Source organism: Camellia sinensis, chromosome 2 (genome assembly GCF_055761805.1).
Source record: "Camellia sinensis isolate YWXY chromosome 2, ASM5576180v1, whole genome shotgun sequence".
In the NCBI taxonomy this organism is placed as follows: domain Eukaryota; kingdom Viridiplantae; phylum Streptophyta; class Magnoliopsida; order Ericales; family Theaceae; genus Camellia; species Camellia sinensis.
The window spans coordinates 29,007,215-29,025,940 of NC_138962.1; the positions used below are offsets into that span (position 1 = coordinate 29,007,215).

At 34.8% G+C, this 18,726-nt stretch overlaps 3 protein-coding genes and 1 long non-coding RNA gene across 4 annotated transcripts; 3 read left to right on the top strand and 1 right to left on the bottom strand.

Moving 5' to 3' along the window:
• The first annotated feature begins 1,252 nt into the window (after positions 1-1,252).
• On the top strand, positions 1,253-3,268 carry LOC145812697 (protein FAR-RED IMPAIRED RESPONSE 1-like). Its single transcript, XM_082907713.1, has 5 exons — positions 1,253-2,497; positions 2,580-2,660; positions 2,754-2,903; positions 3,066-3,104; positions 3,206-3,268. Exons 1-5 carry the CDS (start codon positions 1,253-1,255, stop codon positions 3,266-3,268), a joined length of 1,578 nt encoding a protein of 525 aa, XP_082763839.1.
• Positions 3,269-7,021: 3,753 nt separating this feature from the next.
• Positions 7,022-10,749, top strand: LOC145819942 (uncharacterized). Its single transcript, XM_082914002.1, has 7 exons — positions 7,022-8,017; positions 8,107-8,247; positions 8,885-9,650; positions 9,864-9,950; positions 10,049-10,352; positions 10,448-10,532; positions 10,621-10,749. Exons 1-7 carry the CDS (start codon positions 7,910-7,912, stop codon positions 10,732-10,734), a joined length of 1,605 nt encoding a protein of 534 aa, XP_082770128.1. The 5' UTR covers positions 7,022-7,909; the 3' UTR covers positions 10,735-10,749.
• Positions 10,750-10,833: 84 nt separating this feature from the next.
• On the top strand, positions 10,834-12,021 carry LOC145819943 (uncharacterized). Its single transcript, XR_014360735.1, has 3 exons — positions 10,834-11,085; positions 11,201-11,340; positions 11,421-12,021. It is a non-coding gene; the product is annotated as an uncharacterized LOC145819943 (long non-coding RNA).
• A 633-nt stretch (positions 12,022-12,654) lies between these two features.
• Positions 12,655-16,848, bottom strand: LOC145819944 (uncharacterized). Its single transcript, XM_082914003.1, has 3 exons — positions 16,473-16,848; positions 14,502-15,596; positions 12,655-13,757 (listed from the first exon to the last, which is right to left on the bottom strand). Exons 2-3 carry the CDS (start codon positions 15,589-15,591, stop codon positions 12,706-12,708), a joined length of 2,142 nt encoding a protein of 713 aa, XP_082770129.1. The 5' UTR covers positions 15,592-15,596; positions 16,473-16,848; the 3' UTR covers positions 12,655-12,705.
• Between the last annotated feature and the right edge of the window lie 1,878 nt (positions 16,849-18,726).

Genomic DNA, 18,726 nt, shown 5'->3' on the forward strand with positions numbered 1-18,726 from the left:
CCATTTTTGTGGACTAACCTAGTTCATTCTGTTTCTTGTCCAAGGGTATTATCCATTTTTGTAATTAAATGTGTCTCAATGTGCTCTTTGTTCTAAGTGATAGGTTCAAAACCCAGTTAAGTCATTATGCATAAGTTTTTTGTATGAACAGAACCTGTTTTGGACAAACTGTTTCACACTTTGCATTTGAGTTTGATGAACATAATTTGTGTATGAACAGAACCTATATGAACATAACCATAATTTATGAACAGAACCTGTATGAACATAATTTGTGTGATGTATACAAACTATTTCACACTTCGCATTTGAGTTTGAAGGTACAATGGACATTGATTCAAACCATCCTACATTGAGTGGGTGTGAGGAAGTTGAGGAAGCAGAGAACAATCCTTCATTAAATGAGAGTGACGAAATTGAAGAACCTAAGAAGGGGATGTGGTTTACCTCAAAGTAAGAAGTTCACGAGTTTTATGCAAAATATGCTAAAAACCTTGGATTTGCTATAGCTTACAGAACACAGAATGTTAGATCGGATGGAAAGGTGAAATACTTTGGAATTGAATGTACTCGGGCGCAGAAGAGGACAAAAAGATCAGAAGTAAACCCCCTAAAACCATCTTTGTCATCAAAAATTGATTGTAAAGCTAGGATAAGAGCGATTTTACAACCGGATGGAAGATATAAGTTAACTACAGTTGTGCTTGACCATACGCATGATTTAATTCCTAGCGACTCATGCCATTTTCCAATGAATAAGAGGATTCGTACTCCTGTGAAGAGAAGATTAGAAATAAATGATGAAGCAGGAATAGGGGTATCTAGGAATTTTCATTCTATAGTTGTTGAAGCGGGGGGATATGAGGCATTAACATTTGATGAATGAGATGTATGGAACCACATTGAAAATGCTAGAAGATTGAGGCTTGGGGTAGGAGACACCGAATCAGTTGCATTTTATTTTCATAGGATGCAACAAGAAAATTCAAACTTCTACTCTGCAATTGACTTTGATGTAGATGGTCGTATCCGAAACTTGTTCTGGGCGGATGCAAGGAGTAGGGCGGCTTATAAAGCATTTGGGGATGTTGTCTCATTTGACACGACCTATCTTACAAACAAGTATGATATACCGTTTGCTCCGTTTGTAGGAGTTAATCACCATGGACAGTCAATTGTGTTTGGTTGTGGGCTATTATCTAATGAGAACACGGACACTTTTGTTTGACTATTCAAAGAATGGTTGAATTGTATGTCAGCCACTCCTCCAAATGCTATTATAACTGACCAGTGCAGAGCCATACAAAATGCCATACAGATTGTCTTCCCAGAGGCTCGACATCGTTGGTGTTTATGGCATGTAATGAAGAAAATTCCCGAGAAATTGAGAGGATATTCCCAATATGAAGTCATCAAATTCGCTTTACAAAATGCAGTCTATGATTCTTTCAAAAAAGATGAATTTGATGAGGAATGGCAAACGATGATTGAAAAGTTTAGCCTCCATGACAACGAGTGGTTGAGAGTATTATATGCTGAGCGACGTAGGTGGATTCTTGCCTATGTGAAAGATATATTTTGGGCTGGCATGTCAACTACACAGCGAAGTGAAAGCATGAATGCGTTTTTTGATGGCTATGTCAACTCAAAGACTACTTTAAAGCAATTTGTTGAACAGTACAACAATGCATTGAGAAGTAAGGTGGAGAAGGAGACCAAAGCAGACTTCAAATCTCGAGACAGATTGTATGATTGTTTAACGGTGTATGAGTTTGAGAAGCAATTTCGTGCAGCCTACACAAATGCGAAATTTAAAGAAGTTCAAGTAGAATTGAAGCGACCACTGTATTGTCATGCGAATCTTGTGAAGGAGGAGGGATCCATTTGTACCTATCATGTCAAGGAAGCTGTGCTTGTGGGTGAGAAAATGAAGAAAGTTGAATTTCTTGTTTACTTTAATTCAACTGAATTTGAAATGCAATGTATGTGTCGGTGGTTTGAGTTTAGGGGGATCATGTGTGCCCATTCCCTTAGTGTGCTCATTGAGAGGAGCATATATGAGGTTCCTAATAAGTACATTATGTCGAGATGGAGAAAAGATTTGGAAAGAGGGTACACATGTATTCCAACAACATACACGAAATCCGGGGCTGCCCTCAATGCAAAGGTACATGAGAACTACCACAAGACATTGGATGAAATTATAGAAATTGCTTCCAACGATGATGGTAAACACAAAGCCATTCAACTTGGGTTGAGAGAAATCAAGGAAAGAGTAAGAAAAGATGAATCTCGTTGTGCGAGTAATGTGCCACCTTCTAGTAGTACTGTCCCACCTTGTAGCAGTAATGTGCCACCTTGTAGTACTACTCGCAAGGTGCTTAGTCCTTTGGTTGCTCGCCGAAGAGGTCGTCCATGTACGAAACGGAAGGTGAGCAAAGTGGACGAAATAGTGAATCGGTTAAAGGGAAAGAATAAAAAGGCAACAAAAGTGCAGGTATATTTTTTAATTTTTTGCTTATATGTAAATTTCTGAATTTCTTTTTGTCTAACTTTGTCACCAATGTGTGTTACTATAGGGTCGTAAGATGGGTCAATGTGAACCTCGTAAGTTGAATTTCAGTTGTACGGATGGAATGGAAAATAATATGTACGATCGGGTATGTGTTTCATGGTCCACTCAATTGGTTTTGTATGGTATTTACTTAAATGTTTGAACTTATTAATGATATTTTGTTATTATGTATCATAAGGTGCCGGAAGCTCAATCCTACTATTTTCCTTGTATGGACGGGACACAAGAGAGCGCATTGCAAATAGTGGACAAAGTTGGAAGCTCATCTTTGAGTGAATCAGGAATGGCGAATATAGATGGTTCAACTTTTGTCGACTTCAATATAGATGTAGATCCAAATGGTCAATTTTTTTTTTAGTTTCGTAGTATGGAATTTGTAACACATGCTGAACAGATATTTTATTTTTTGAACTGGTTTTTCTTAACACATGCTGAACAGATTATATTTTGAAGAAGTTATATTGAAACAGGTTCTGTATGTTTTTAACAGGTTATATTTGATTCTGAACAGCAGATTCTGTTCAAACAGGTTCTGTAGAATGTATTTATATTCAAACAGATTATGTCAAGATCAGTATGTTTAAACAGATTATGTGAAGATTTGTATGTTCAAACAGATTCTGTTAACAGGTTTTTACAGATTTGAATGTGAATTTTTGGACAGATTCTGGAATGAATGTTAACAGGTTTTAACAGATCTATATGATCTGTATTTTTGGACATGTACGAAACAGATTCTGAATTTTTGGACAGGTTTTAACAGATTCTGGAATATCTGTATTTTTTTTCTGTGAACTTGTTTTGAAAGGAGCAGAATGAATGTGACAAATTCTGTGTTTGGACATTCTGTGTTGTGTCACAAAATTCTGTGTGCAGTTTAGAATGAATGTGAATTCAAATTTGTTGGTTTGTGAATGGCAAATATGAATTCTATCCAGAATGTGAATTGTAATTTGTTGGTTTGCCTAAATTGATTTTGGAGCTCTTCAAGGGGTCAGTTGGTGACACGGAACCTGATAGTTGTTCTTATACTGGTTCACATCAAGTAAGGTGTATTTTTCCTTTCTTGTTTATGTCCACACAGTCAAACTTAGCATGTTTCTCAACACATTTATTTTGATAACCATAATTTTGAGCAAAACCAATATTTAAGTTTAAAATAAATTAACTTAACCTTCTCTTTTTCAGATGGAATTTGTCATTGAGACCTCTTCTTTATAATTCCTCTCAACTTTTGGTCATGCTTCTAATGTGTGCATCTATCTCTGATCAGCATAGACAAACATTCTTACACCTGAGTTTTTGAATGTTCAATTGCATCAACCAGCTTCAAATTTGTGAACAAATTTGCCATTCACAAACCAAGCAGACAGTTAAAAGTTCTTCTTCCTACATCCTAACCTGGTGAACAGATTAAACACACACACATATTACATCCCAACCTGTCACCAAATGTCATCCAACACACACACAGATTAAACACACCTAAGGTGAATCATCCCAACCTCGTACAGATTAAACACACACACGGATTAAACACACACATATTACATCCAACCGAATGATTATATAACATCAACCAAGATCCAAAGGCAAAAGTGAGATACAAAATCAAGATCCAAAGCCAATGACATAAAGCATCAAGTCCATTAAGTCCATAACTACATCCATCAAATTCCCTAAAAGCTATCAACTTAGTAATTTACATTATAAAATAGAAAATAATACAAAATACAATGACATAAAGCATCACATTCAATTTCATCTCCACCCTTCGAAGCCTTCTACCATGCTCCTCAAATTCATTATCCATCTCATAAACCCTTGTGCTTCGATCGTTAAATTTCCAAACATATTTTCATACTGCTTACATATTTCGATGGACACACAAAGTACACACGGCCTTTATTTCCATTCTGATTTGACTTGACAGTGTGCCTGGCAGCTGTTATCCCACAATCGCACAATCTTCGTTTCAATCTTATGTTGCTATTGTTACTAGAGGAACAAGCCATTTTGTAATCTGCATACAGAATGGAAAACACAGACATGATACATACAAAGCTATGTCCAAAATTTATATTTAGTTTTCCAAAATTCATATGAATTGAATGCAAAACCCATATGAATTGAATTCAATCCAAAGAAAATTGCAGTGTCTAAAACAAACATTTCCAAAGGCACTGCTATGTCCAAACCTCAAATCAACTTTCGTTGCCTCATGAATTGGCCCGTTTGGTTCCGAAACCCAACAACATGCACTGAGTTTAGAGCACCGACAACCCATCCCAATATCAGAGTTTGGAAGAAAACACCAATGAGTCTTGAAACTTCACACCAGAGATAACCAACAATCAAACCCAGATTCACATGCCAATCCAGTTAATCTCCTCTTTGAAGACCCATTTAAAATTTCTTATGGTAGCAATTATTATTCCTAAACCAAATCCAGATCATGTCATGAAACACTTAATGATATAATAAAACCCATGTTTGAATTGCTCTCAAAAAAAAAAAAATACAAACCCACAAATCAAATATGCATAGGGGATTTTTTTTTAAGGTCCTTAATAATAACAATTTAGAGGATAAAGGACACACAAAAAGATAGTGATGCCTCACGTCCCTGAAACAACTTCGCGCGCGTTTTTAATTATTTTGTGGACCAAAATACCCTCGCCAAACTCAACACAGAACCAAACTCATTCCGACTTCTCAGTTACATTCCAAACATCCAGCACCTTCACGAACAGGAGAACAGCAGAATTAGGGTTTCAACATCATCTGCACCATCGACATTACAGCTTCGTTATCTTCTCCAAAAATCATTCCCATTCCTTCCTCACAAATTTCTCTGACCTAGGTTAAAGCTTCGTTTTCACGGCTCATCATCATCTCAGTCCATCTTCGTCACGTCGCATCTTCATCGCGGGCCATATCAGCTCATCATTCAAGGTTCATCCTAACTCTGGTCAGTTTTTCTACAATACAACTACATTTTCTCTGGAAACATAGTTAATAGCATTTTATAATAACCTTTCATAAATTAGGGTTTCAATTTCGTAATAAAAAGCTACCTGAATTTGAAAAAATTTATTTCTGTGTATTTTGAAATTATTCTTCAACATATTTGTGTGATTTTATCTGTAAATTTCTCTGGCATTTGAATTTCTCTGATTTTTGATTAATGTAATTTTCTTCTTTCAATTTTCTCTGGCATGTTTATTTTCACAACAATTTTTCCTGCTCCGTAAATTTCTCTGTAATATGTATTTTTAATTGCAATGTCTATCTTAATCTAGAATGTCTATTGCTTTCTTGCCTCTGTCTTAAGTTTCTCTGGTATTTATAATTTTCTCTGACCACATCACATCACTTTCCTCCCTTGTGTCTTTGTCATTTTCAATTTTCTCTGGAATTTTAATATTGTGGACTGGAATGAATGTTTCTTCTTGGAATTTTCTCTGCCATATATACTTTGAGAAAAAGTTATTTCTCTGAATTTTGATCTTATTCTTGAATATGTTTCTGTCATTTTGTCTCTGAATTTCTCTGCTTTGTAAATTTCTCTGGAATATGTATCCTTCTCTGCAATGTCAATTAAACTCTTGCCCCTGTCTAAGTTTCTCTGGTATTTATAATTTTCTCTGACCACATCGCACCACTTTCCTCCCTTGTGTCTTTGTCATTTTAAATTTTCTCTGGAATTTTAATATTGTGGACTGGAATGAATGTTTCTTCTTGGAATTTTCTCTGCCATATGTACTTTGAGAAAAAGTTATTTCTCTGAATTTTAATCTTATTCTTGACCATGTTTCTGTCATTTTGTCTCTGAATTTCTCTGCTTTGTAAATTTCTCTGGAATATGTATCCTTCTCTGCAATATCAATTACACTCTTGCCCCTGTCTTAAGTTTCTCTGGTATTTATAATTTTCTCTGACCACATCGCACCACTTTCCTCCATTGAGTGTCTCTATCATGGTTAATTTTCTCTGCTTGTGTATGTAAATTTTTCTTGCTTTTTAATATTATGAATTGAAATTTTCTCTGGAATGGAAATTTCCTCAATAATGTGTAATTTTCTCCAGAATGTGCATTTTTCTCTGGTATGTTTATTTTGTTCAATTCTTGATTTCAATATGGTGTACTTCTCAGTGCCATGTTTACATTACTTTGTTTATTTTATCTTTGCTAATTGTGGAATGCAAATTTTCTTTCACTTGCCATATTTACTTTTTTCTATCATTCATTTTCTCTGGTATGTTTACTTCTATCTGTAATTTAAACAATTATTGAAAATTTCTCTCCCATGTTTATGATGCTGTGTTGATTTTCTCTGACATGTCAAATTTTCTGTAATTTTCCCTTATCTGTAATTTTCTCTGGCATATCCAATTTTCTCCCTTATCTGTAATTTTCTCTCACATTTCCATTTTTCTCTGGGATTTAATGTTGACATCTCTATGCTTTAATCATTGTCTAGAAATGGCAAAACGTAAAGGCAGCGAAACACCGGAAACACCAAGCAAAAAACAGAAACTGTCTCAGTCTTCTTATGGACTAGGATCAAAAACCAGCAGCAAAACACTAGAAACACCAAGGAAGCAAGAACAACTCTCTCAGTCCTCTTATCATCTAAGATCAAAAACCAGCACTAAAACACCACAAACTCCTTCCCAAAACACACAAGTCCAAGCTGATGAAGCAACTAGCATCCAGATGAGTACCCCAACTTCAAAAGACTCAAGCTCAAGGGGGAAAAAACCTGTTAAACTCCACAGAAAGAGAGCTCACTACAGCATTCAATTCCGATCCAACCTCTCATCTGTCGTCTCCTTCTTTCAAACACTTAAATTCAGTTCAAAACATCTTTTAGAGCTTCAAAAGACCCCATTCTGGTATTTGATCCAAGCTCTAACCACTGGAAGGATGGATCCAAAGAAATCTAGGAAATCCGATGATGATGTAGTTGCCATAATCCAATGTTACAATGAAAAAACAAAAGCATTCACAGTTGGGAAGAAGAACCTGACCTTTACAACAAATGACATGACCTTGATTTTTGGTTTGGAAGGAGGTAAAGGAGCCATGTCATTAAGATACTCTAAAAAGCCAAAATCTGCATTCCTCAGGAGAAGATTCCAAAAGGACACAAGGCTCACTGGTCCTGTTCTTAAAAATGCCTTGGTCAAAGCAATGAAAGGCAAGCAACCAACTGACTTCAAAGATGTAGCAATCATTGTTACATTGTACTTGTGTCTCACCCTATTTTTTGCAACAAGTGGGAATTCAATAGGTTGGGTTTTATAAAGTATGTGGAACCTCTTGAATCAATGAAACAGTATGATTGGCCGGAAGCAATCACATCAACATTGATTGATTCTATCATGGCATTGCATAGAACTCCAGAAAAAGTTACGGGGTGTGTCATTGCATTGCTGGTAAGTATAATATCCATTCAAATTTGCAGTTATCATACTTACAAATTTGTGCGTTTACAAAATTTTATTTACTTTCATTTTCATCACAGTATTGGCTATGTGAACATGCAACTATCATTGACTCAGAAGACAGTAACACAACAGACTTCCCAAGATGTGCCAAGTGGAACCTTCAAACCTTGACAAAACAGCTGCAGAAGACACCAGTCCACTCTCTTGCACCTCGACAGGTTAGATTCCTATTGCTACCGAAATCTCAGTGAAATTTCAAAATTTCTCTGACCACTGCTTTGTTTCCATCCTTGTGCATTGATTGATTAAGATTAATTTTCTCTGAAATATCAATTTCTGTTTTCTTCTTTGTTAACCACTGGTCTATTTCTGCCATTGTAATCAATTTTCTCTGCCATCCAAATTTCTCTGACCACAATTGTAACACATTAACTTATATGCCCTGATTCATTTTCTCTAATATCTGAATTATGTTCTTTGTTACATAATTTTCTCTGGCCCATCAAATTTTATCTCCTTGTGTGTAATTTTCTCTGCCCATAACTTGTGTGCCTTGCATCTTTGATAAACACTGTTTATTTCTACCCTTCTAATGAATTTTCACTGGAATTCAAATTTCTCTGACACAAATATAGTAAAACATTAACTTATAAACACTGTTTATTTCACTGTTTCATAATTTTCTCTGCCCTATAAAATTAACTCCATGTCTCTAATTTTCTCTGGCCCAATACAATTTTCTCTGAAGTTTGTTTCCAATTAGTATCATTTAGATGAATTTTATTTTCCTTATTTGAATTTTTTCTCTCAGTGAATTTTGTAACATTTCTCTAATAAAAGAGTCTCCTGTTACAGATTGATAACAAGCAGCTAGTCAAAAACCCATCTGAGGAGTTCTGTCTTGGCAAAAAGACGAAGAAAGAATTAAAAAAGGCAATTGTCATATTCAAGGAGACATTACAAGATCCATCTGAAGATGGAGGAAATGAACAAAAAGAAGGCAACACAGAAGAATACGAAGCCAGCAATGGACAAGAACATCAAGCAAGTAGCACAGAAGAAGAAACCACCAAAGAAAGTGAAGAAACAGAACCAGAAGACAAAGAACAAAATGAACAGAAAGAAGAAGACAGTGAACAAGAAGATGAAGATGAAGATGAACAAGAAGAAGAGAACAAGGATGAAAGTGATGAAGAAGAAAATAATGAGCAGATGGACCAACAACATGATGGCATTTGTGGCTCAACAATGCATCAGCCTGAAGAATTTGAGGAATCAAAGGATGCCCAAATTGCTGATCTACGTCAAAGACTGAAGGCACTGTCTCAATCTAAAAAAGAAGAAGACAGAAATTGGATGGAATTACTTGCTGAAAAGGATATTTCAATAAGAATCCTGACATCACATAACTCAGAACTTCAAGAAGAAGAAAGCACAATCCGAATGAAACTAAGGATGTTGGAGGTTGAAAAAGCAGACGATGCAAAAACAATTCAACAGTTGAGGTGTTCAAATTCGGAGCTTGAAACTGAAAATGCCAAATTGCATGAACAAGTTCAAGAACTATCTGTCCAACTAGCAACACAACCATACCGAACACCACCACAACTTCAACCACAAGGTCAGTGAAAATCTTGAGCCACAAAAAGTTATGTCCTTGTGCCATCATAACTCAGAGAAATTTCTATTTATTATAATTTTCTCTGTCATTGGTAATTTTCTCTGGAAGTTATATCTCTCTCAACACATTAGTTATATTTCTACTGCTCATTTCATTTCTCTGTATATTTTCTTATTCCATTTTTGCGGCTTGTTTGATTTTCACTGTGTATAGTTGGAATGCAACTGGAACAACAACCAACAACCCAACAAGAGCAAATCCCACACAAACAACAACCGAAACAAAAGAAGAAACTCTATGGTAACTGCAAAATATTGAATTAAATAAATTTACATATTGAAATATCATCTGTTGCTTCAGAGAAATTTCACTTTTCCTAATATTTTCACTGCCTACAGTCAAAAAAGATCCAACCTCAATGATAAAAAATTTAAAGGCAAAAGAAAGGAAGGAAAAGCAGCATGATCCAGAATTCCAATATCCGAAAGTTGCGAAAGTGACCAGAGTTTCAAAACAAGCTGCAAAACAAGTTGAGCAAAGCACGAAGGACAAAGAAGTGCTTGATGCTGATGCATACGTCTTGCCTCAACCTATAAACATCACAAAATCTTGGGTCTTTCCACAAACTCTTCCCATTTCAAGATTGATAAAAGATCATATAAAAGACATCTTGCAGCACATATCAAATGTGTCTGGGCTTGAGTAAGTACAACAAACAAAATAGAACATAACAAACAACAAATTACAAACTTATGTTGCATTAACAACAATTCAATCCCTTCTTTGTCATCTTGTAGAGCTTTAATTTGGACAAGTGAGTTGAATATCATTACCTTTGAAGACATTGGAAACCTCATAAAGCAAAAAGAAATTGCCAACAATGTAAGTCTTTCCCTTTCATCAACATTTCTCTGCAATGTTCCATCAGCCTTTATAAAACAATATTACAATTATAAATCATATTTTTCAGGTCATTGATGGCTATGGAGAGATCCTTTTGGCTGACCAAATCAGAGAGAAACAACAACCAACCTCATTTTTTTTCACATCCATGTGCTTGGTATGTTACTACTATTTTATTTGATTTTCTCTGGAATTTACTTTCTACTTTCTCTTCCTAATATACTTCTTGAAGTCAGTTGTGTCACTAACAAAACCATTTTTTGATTTTCTCTGAGCACAGAATTTCATCAACATGACAGAAAATCAAAGTTTTCGAGTGTCCTTATTTGACAAGCATATTGAAACAGCATGGAGGAACTATAGGTTCCTCCATTTCCCAATAAATACTGGAGGTAATGAGAAGTCCACACATGGAAATCACTGGACCTTTCTTGTCCTGGACAAACAAGACAATTTATGGAGGTTCTACAACTCACTGAGGCCAAGGAGGGATGATGCAGAAGACAAATATGTCAAAGATGCAAAACAATTGGTAACGAGTGCAAATTTCTCTGATCCATCATCATCTTTATGTGATGATAATTTTCATAGAATCCCATTGACTTGTCCGTAAATTTCTCTGTTATATAAAAATTATTTTTTTGCAGCAAGATTACGTGGAGAATTTTTTGAAAGCTTGTCTTGAAAGAGACGCTCAATCACAACCCTCCTTCAAATTAATTAACTCACAAAACACAAGTTATGACTTTGAGTATGTCAACAATGCTCCACAACAAGAAAGCGATTCGTAAGTTTCATACATCTATAAATAAGATAATTTCAGTTGCATGTTTCTTAAAACTAACCATACCTATAATTTGTATGCAGTCTGGATTGTGGCCTCTTCGTCTGCTATATAATGAAACAATATAGCAAGCATGAACCTATCAAATCCAAATTGTCCACACAAGAGATAAGGTTGATGAGGGCAGAACTCATAGAGAGATTTGTGACCGAAGTTGGCCGGTCATGGACTGAACCAATTGAAATACCCCCAGAAGAACCACAAATGTAATAGTGAAACTAGTGAAAGGAAGACAATGTACATATCCACACAGAGAAAATTGTCTCACATATATGTATATATCCTTTCTTGTTGATACATTGAAGGAATGATGATCCTTGACGTATATGTATATATCCTTTCTTGACTAATCTAAATTTCATTTTTTTTTTTTTTATTTCGACTAATGTAAATTTCAACAATTGTCTGCCAGAGAAAATTGTCTGCCAGAGAAAAATGTCTGCAGAAATTTCTCTGGGATAAACTACCAGAAATTCACAGAGAAATTTAACTTTTATCGTCCCAAGGGGATGCCTATATGATCATGTAATCTCTAAAACTTTGTGTTGGTACAAAACAATCATCAAACTCAACAAAACACAAAGCACACAGTAATTTTATCTGCCACTGGAAAATTTCATTGCATGAATTTCAAATTTCAGAACACAATGCCCATATAGTTTTCTCTGATGGTGAAAAATTTCTCTGGTGAAAATTTCTCTGGCTTTGACACAAATTTCTGAGTTCAAGTGAGTCCAGAGAAATTCTTCCCTGGTCCAAAGAAATTCTCAACTCAGAGAAAGTCTCAACTCAGAGAAAATCCAAAAGAGCTTGATTTTGTTTCTTGGTTGTAGAATAATTTTTTGAATGCTCTGTCTGCTGTGCACATTTCTTGAAATGACTGATATGAAGCTACCAGAAATTTACAGATAAATTTAACTCATATCTCACCAAAGAAGGTGCCTATATGATCATTCAATCTCTAATGCACTGTGTTAGTACAAAACAATTATCAAATTGAAAAAACACAATCCACACAGTACTTTAGTCTGCCATTGTCAAATTTATGTGGATGAATATGAAGCTTCAAAACACAACACACAGAATTTTCTCTGCCATAGGAAAATTTCTCTGGATAAATTTGACAGGTACTACAAACCCACTGCCTATAGTATATATCAACAAACACACTTTAACTGATATTGAAAAATTTCTCTGGATGAATTTGATTGATATTATTATATACACTGTCCAAAAAATAAATTTCACAAAACAAAATACACAAAGTAATCATCAAATGTATTATTTCATCAATAAAATGTATAATCCTCAACTATTTACCAAAGGTTCCTTGCATGTCCTCTTATTATGGTGACCAATACTCTCACAACGACTACACTTAATCACCCTTTTAAACTCTCCAGTAGAAGCAATTCTGTTCTTCTTCGGCCTCCCAGCAGGTCTCTTGCTCAATGGAGGTAAAATCATAGCATCTTCAATGCTACACACAGGTTTTTCAACAGTTGGAACTGGGCCAATCGAAAAGGAGTATGCTTGACGATACATATCAGCATGAAAAAATGGTTCAACAAATGAATTCAAATTCTTTCCACTCCTAAAAATTGCAGCAACAGCATGTTGACATGGATACCCATTTATTTCCCATTTTCGACATGAACAAGTTCTCAACCCAAGATCAACCATAACCGAAGGAAAACAATGCACTTCAAAGACATTATCAGACGATAAACTCACATTCCATGTCCTCCCGTCCAAAAAAGACTTCTCCAACACACTATCCATACGAGGACACAAAATTTTATTCCATTTACTAGAGAGCAGCCTCCTATCAGACCTTATATTCATGATTTGCAACCGTATCATGTCCACCAAATTTGTTATTGGCAAGTGCCGAGCTTCTCGTATCCATGAATTGAATGACTCAGCAACATTTGAATACATCTCACCATAACGTTTCCCTGCAAAATATGCATCACTCCAATTTTCATATGGTAAACTTCTCAAGAAAACACTCACAATGTCTCCTCCCTCACTTTTTAACTCATTTAACTTGAAATGAAATGATGCCTTTGTTGGAGCATATGCACATTCTGAAAACTTGGACACAATCGTCTCCCTAACCAAATTTGTGTTTCCACATGACAACTTATCCCTCAAATTTCTCTTTAGATGTTCCAGACAAAATCCATGAAAGCAGTTCGGGAAAAACCTAGCAATTCCCTCCACAATTCCACAATGTCGATCTGATATGAAACTTATCACCCTTTCTGATCCTAATACTCCATATAAATGTTCAAGAAACCAACACCAATTGTCTTTATTCTCAGCATCAACAACAGCAAAAGCTACAGGAAAAAAACCTACAAAACAAATAGGAACAAGCATATTAGGTACACACATGCAGAGAAAAATAGAACAATAAACAACCAGAAAAGTTTGACACTGCCAACATCCAGAGAAAATTCACACATTTGCAACATCCAGAGAAAATTGAATAAGTGACCAGCTACAGAGAAAATTCACACAATCATAATATACAGAGAAAATTCACTTAGTGACCACCTACAAAACAACAGAGAAAAATAGAACAATAAAACAACCAGAGAAGTTTGACACTGCCAACATCCAGAGAAAATTCACACATTGGCAACATCCAGAGAAAATTGACTTAGTAACCAGCTACAAAGAAAATTCACACAATCATAATATACAGAGAAAATTCACTTAGTGACCACCTACAAAACAACAGAGAAAAATAGAACAATAAAACAACCAGAGAAGTTTGACACTTCCAACATCCAGAGAAAATTCACACATTGGCAACATCCAGAGAAAATTGACTTAGTGACCAGCTACAGAGAAAATTCACACAATCATAATATACAGAGAAAATTCACATAGTGACCACCTACAGATACAATTCACACAATGACAACATCCAGAGAAAATTCATACACTGACAAAAATCCATTGAAAATTCTCACAGTGGCCACAACAATAGAAAATCCACAGTGGCCAAAACCAAAGAAAATTCACATTCACTCAATTCCTACATGTATAGAAAATTCACATACTTAGATAAAAATAGATATATTTACAATTACCTTCATTCCCATCTTTCCCCGTTGCAGCAAGCATAACTCCTTTGTATCGTCCTTTCAAAAATGTTCCATCAAGAAAAAGCAATGACCGACAATATTTGAAACCAGCAATGCATGCATGAAAAGCCACAAACACTCTTTTGAAACGCTTGTTATCTTCAAAATCTAACTCAAAACGACTCCCTGGATTGTTCTTCAATGCCTCATCAAAATACCACCGTAATTGATCAAATGACAAACAAGAATCCCCATATGTACTACATTTTGCTTTCTCAACACTCAACCAACCACAGTTATAACTAATTGAGACCCCATACTTGTCTTTCATTTCTTTCACAACATCCACTGGACGAGTTAAAGGTTTTGCACTTACCTCTTCAAGTATCAGCCCAGAAACAAAGCTGGAAGTCATCCTCGAATGTTTACTCGTACGAACCGCCACACCACACGTATGTTCATTGTTCAAAGTCCTTATGTAGAAGAACCCATTTGTTTTTTCAACAGAAGCATGTACACGCCACATACATCCCCTTGATTCCTTATATGCACATTCTGCCGTAACCCTCAGCTTGTCATTTTTAACATACGTAAACTGAAAACCAACCTCAATAGCATACTTGCATAAAAAAGTACGGAACTCAACCACACCACCCTCAAACTTTTGTCCAACACTCGTAATATTATTCCGCCAACTAGCCGACAATAACACCTTTTCTTGGTGAGAACAAAACTTAGAGAGTGAATTCCTTTCAACATCCACCAGCCTATCACACTCACCATCCACAACATCTACCCAATTAGACCCCACTTCATCCTCTTCATCAGAAGTACTACATCTACTAACTGAAACATCAACTATATCAACACCGCGTGCACAAACAACCCTCAACATATTCAGAAAATCAATATTATTTCGAACCATACAATTCGGATGGCCCAAAATAGAATATGAAATACACATAGTCTCAGGTTTCAAATTCTCCCATGTTTTACACAAAATGCCAACCAATTCCTCAAAATTCAATTCGCATGAAACATTAATGACAATAGTATCATTCCCATATTTGCACAGCAACAACACTGCACTGTCCATTGAAACTGAAACAAAAAACAACAAAGAAAATCACAGAAACACTTCACAATAACAACATAAATGTACAGAGAAATTTCTAAAAATCATAATTTTCTCTGAACTTAAAATAAAACTCCAAAGACATCTACAAACTGATATTCACCTTCAAGATGATAAAAAACAAAATCACAGAAACTTAATGAATCACAGAGAAATTTACTGCTAACAATTAAACACAATTATAGAAAAAAAATCACATAGAATACAAGTCCAGAGAAATACTTTTCTCTGAACTACAAACTGAAAGTGAGTAACAAACTTACAATTTTCTCTGAACTACAAATACAAGTATAGAGAAATTTATGAACTTACATTCACTTTCTCATATGCTATCTCCATTGCAAACTTCTAATAATATGTCCATATGCACTTATAATTTCCTCTGGACTACACAAACAATAGTGCAGAAAATGAAATTTCTCTGGTTTGAAAAAACATAGAACACAACTATAATTCATCAGCATGTTGATAAAAAAACAGAGCACCAAAAATGAACTCTAAACATCAAAATCACCTACACTGTCAACACTATCTGAAATTGATCAAAAAAACAAAGAATGAAAAATTAATTCCAAAAATAAAAATCAACTCTATCAAGCTGGCCTCTCTCTAAACAAAAATCAAAATACATTTGGAATCTAAATCGAAAACAAACCTAATTCAACTCAACTCAAAAACCTACGCGATCAACACACTGTCAACACTCTTTCAAATTGATTAAAAAACAAATAATAAAAAATTAATTCCAAAAATAAAAATCAACTCTATCAAGCTGGCCTCTCTCTACACAAAAATTCAAAACAAATATCAAAATGCATGTGCTATCTCCATCGAAAACAAACCTGATTCAACTCCACTGAAAATCTACGCGATCAATACACTATCACACCACTGAAATCTCCGACGAAATCTCCAACAAAATCTACACGATCGTAGCAATCTTTCTCGTCAACTCCACTGAAATCTCCGACGAAATCTCCACCATAAAATCTCCACTGAAATCTCCGACGAAAACTCCGACAAAATCTCCCCTTCAAATTCGGTTTCCAAAATGTATCAGTTAAGTCAACCATATAATATTCAAACAAATTTATGTTATAAAGGAAGGGTAATTTAGGTACTTTATAACCTAAAATAAATTTGAGGGACCTTAGCCATCAAAACATATTATAAAGGACCTCTCCTCATATCAAAAGTAGAGGAGGGACCTTAGGCCAATTTTCCCATATGCATATAGACCAATATAATTTGTAAATAGATAGAAGTAATAGCTAATCATTTGATACAAAAAATGAATCAAATGCTTAACTCAGAACATGTTCAAATCTGAATCTGAGTCTTAACAGAATGAAAATAGTTACAAAATTGGGTTTGGGGGATTGTTGCTATTTCATACCAAATATCAAAATTAAGTAGATGGAATTCATGCTATTTCATACATTCTTATACATTATTGAACCTGTTCTACTCTTTTCGGTTTCCTTTCAAACCTATATACATTCTGTTTAATACATTCCATACCACATATCACAAAATGCATTTAAACAGAATATATATAAACAGAATATTTACACCATAACAATCAGAAATTGGGCAATAAAACCAAAACCTTAATAAATATCACACTGTGCAGGACTTATCAACAACAATTATTTACACCAAAACCCTAATAATATCACAAATTGGGCATTACATAACAATCATAACAATCAGAAATCAACATAACATCTACGAATTCAACACAAAACCAAAACCCTAAAATTAATTACATAACAATCATAAGAATCAGAAATCCACATAGCATATAAACACAAACTCTAGTTGAAGAGAAGATCTGGGAGTCCACACCCGTAGCTGAAGAGAAGATCTGCGAGTCCACACCCGTAGTTGAAGAGAAGATCTGCGAGTCTACAGATCTGCAACTCCACACCCGTAGCTGATGAGTAGATCTGTTATGCGAGTCCACACCCGTAGCTGATGAGAGGATTTGGAAGTAATTAAGGACTCGAAGAGAGAGTGAGTAGAGAAAGATGAGAGGATTAAGGGCTCCAATGGAGTCGACTGGAGAGAGGATGCTCGAAGCTGAGGAGAGAGTGAGTAGTGCGTAGCCAGAGATGGGTTTTGGAGTCTGATAAAGAAGTCTGATAAAGAAAGTGTTAGAAACGTTTCTAAATTTCGGGAGATTAGGGGAAAACATTTTCGAGTTCTCAAACATTTTCCTTTAAAAAATTGAAATCAAACATGAAAGTTTAACTCTATAAAAATAATTAAATAATGAAATATTTAAGTTTTGGAAAAATATATTAATCACATGGCCAAAAATGCCACTCTTTCAAGGAATCTAAAAAATGTTTGTATATCCCCCAAAAAAATATTTGTTATGTACGTGGCGAAAAAAAAAGAGTGGAGAAAGAAGTTGAAAGGGCCCGACCCGCCGCAGTTTGTGAAGGAGGCAGAGATTCTTTGAGATAGAGGGGTGTTTGGCAATAAAGATTTTAGTTTTTTTTTTAACTAAAATTTATACTAAGATAAAATAGATTAAAATAATTAATAAGATTAAATATCACATTAAATTTATAATTATTTTATTTTTTATTTTAAAAATATTATATTAAATTATACAAAAATCAAACTATCTTTTTAAATATAAAAATTTTAACCTACTTAGGATCTGTTTGGGAAGAGCTTTTCTAGGTTTTTTTAGTTATTTTAGTCACAAAAGATAAAATAGGCTATTTTAACCACAAAAGACAAAATAGGCTATTTTAACCACAAAAAACAAAATATCACATCCAACCCATAATCATTACACTCCTCTCTCACAAAAAAAAATCAAAAAATTCAAAAAGTCAAAAAGTCCTTCCCAAACCAAACTTTTTAACCCAGACTAAAATAGTCAAAAAAAACTAACTCACTTCCCAAACAAAAACTAAAATAATTAAAAATTAAAATAACTTATTAAAATAACAACTTTTCAAACACCCACATAAAATAATAACGGCCACTGCCTCTGCCTTGTACTTCTTGTACAAGTTTCCTGACGTACTCGTCATTGTCATCTTTCACCAGCTTCATTTCAATATTATTAAAAAAAAA